Raw genomic sequence first — 2001 nt, 5'->3', positions numbered from 1 at the left:
GCTGGAGGCTGCTTGTCAAGGGGGGCGCCCAGGGTCGAAGCTTTTTCCTAACAGCTCGATACGGCCTGCCCCAAGGATCCCTGTCAAGAATCTCAAGCCATTCCTCCCAGGCCGCCTCTTTCGCTTGCGCTATAGCCTTCCGCAGGGTTGCACGGGACTCCCTGTAGGTACCGTACAGCGCTTCTTCCTCAGCCTCGTCTCGATTCCGCCTTCTCCTGTATCTGGTGTACTGGCGGCGCGCAGCCACGCACGCGTTCCGCAGTTGGCGGAGTTCAGGTCGCCACCAGTACACTTGGCGCTTGGGCACGAAAGGCTTGGCCCTTGGCATAGCCGCATCGCATACTCGGGTTAGAGCGGCAGCGAGAAGCTCCGCTTCGTGGTCGACCTGATTTGGCTCATTATGAGCCCCCAGGACTCGACTATGGCCGCCTCCTTTGCCAGCTGTCTGTCAAGTTTTGACAGCACCCATCTTGGACTGTCCCCTGCAGCGGGTCGGTTTTGTCTTGGAGTGGCGGGTACAGTTGTGACCTCAAACTGTATATACCGGTGGTCCGATAGTGTCTCCACGCCAGTCTCCACCCTCCAGTGACGAACGCGGCAAGCCAGGGCGTTGGACGCAAAGGTAACGTCCACGATGGACTCACCCTGAGGCCGCACGCATGTACTCTCCGACCCGGTGTTGAGGACAGTCAGCCCTTGCGAGATTGCCCACTCTTCTAATACCTCCCCCGGATGTCTGTTGCTGGAGATCCCCATGCCGTTGACTTTGCATTGAAATCTCCAGCCACTAACACCGGGATAGGAGACATTTGCCCTATCAAGGCTCCAACTTCTGTGAGCATCCGTTCAAACTCGGCAAGGGCACGATTGGGAGAAAAGTATATCCCGATGATGCCTAAGCCACCTGTGACAGCCATCACAAACCCACTACCCCTCACAGAGTTTTCGATGGCTAGCGATCCGGCTAGAGCAGGGACAATAATGGCCACCGTCTTGTCCTGGTCCGACACCCAGTCGTCTCGGTTTGGGATAAAGTAGGGTTCCGAAACTACCGCCGCCTTTATGTCCCACTCAACCATGGACTGGAGCAATAGATCCTGCGCCGCGGCACAGTGGTTGATATTCGCCTGGATACACTTTATAGCCATTTTATTGGTCGGTGTCCATGGTTTCCGGCACAGCATTTTGCTGGGAAGGCGGAGGTGTTTCTTGACCTGCTCCTGTCTTCTTCACGGCTTGTTTGTTCGGGCGAACCTTGTTATTCTGGCACCCTTTGCCACCAATCGGATGATCAGCCGGTTTCCCAGCTGCCTTGCAAACGGCACAACTCGGTTGAGCATTGCACTCGCGTGACTTGTGACCGGGTTCCCCACAGCGATAACAGATGTTACTCCGGTCGATGCCCTTTCGCACTTGGCTCCAACGTGGCCTGTCTCCAGACAGCGGTAACACCTAAGAGGTTTGGTGTCTAACAGGACGACTCGCGCCGAGATCCAGCCTACTTTGAGTCGGCCTGCCTCTACGACCTTTTTGGCGGCAGCCACTGGACAGCTCAGCCAGAGCGTCCCAGAGCCATTCTGGCTGCGCGATATCACGCCGGATTTGACGGCCTCAGCAGCGCAGTTCCCGAGCTCAGCCACGGCCGCTACGACTTCCTCAGTGGTCGCTGAATCATCCAGCCCCATGACGCGGATGTCAGCGCATTTAATTGGTCGCTGAATGTGGACCATGTTAGGGATCCAGAACCTCCCTCAAGTTTCGCAGCCAGAGCTTCAGCCGCAACTTCTACATCTTTTGTATCAGCAGGAAGCTCCAGCATGCGCGCTCCGGTAGCTGTTGTCCGGAAGCGGACAGAGGAAATTCCTATGTCCTCCAATTTATTTTCTTTTTAGCTTCAGCTAAGATCGTCTCATATTTAACGCCGGTCTCGACAGCTTCCTGTTTAAGCGTAAGAGTAACTGCAGCGGTGCGCGGGGGCTGCAGTTTACGCTTACGTGCCGG

The 2001-nt window shown here is 56.2% G+C and overlaps 1 protein-coding gene across 1 annotated transcript; it reads right to left on the bottom strand.

Moving 5' to 3' along the window:
* Positions 1-1229: 1229 nt before the first annotated feature.
* LOC125238124 lies at positions 1230-1685 on the bottom strand. The gene has a single exon (XM_048145411.1). The coding sequence runs from the start codon at positions 1683-1685 to the stop codon at positions 1230-1232; it is 456 nt and encodes a 151-aa protein (XP_048001368.1).
* Between the last annotated feature and the right edge of the window lie 316 nt (positions 1686-2001).

The sequence above is a fragment of the Leguminivora glycinivorella genome, chromosome 22 (assembly GCF_023078275.1).
Source record: "Leguminivora glycinivorella isolate SPB_JAAS2020 chromosome 22, LegGlyc_1.1, whole genome shotgun sequence".
NCBI lineage: Eukaryota > Metazoa > Arthropoda > Insecta > Lepidoptera > Tortricidae > Leguminivora > Leguminivora glycinivorella.
Note: the sequence above shows the minus strand (reverse complement) of the source record. Positions and strands in the feature narration are given on the sequence as shown.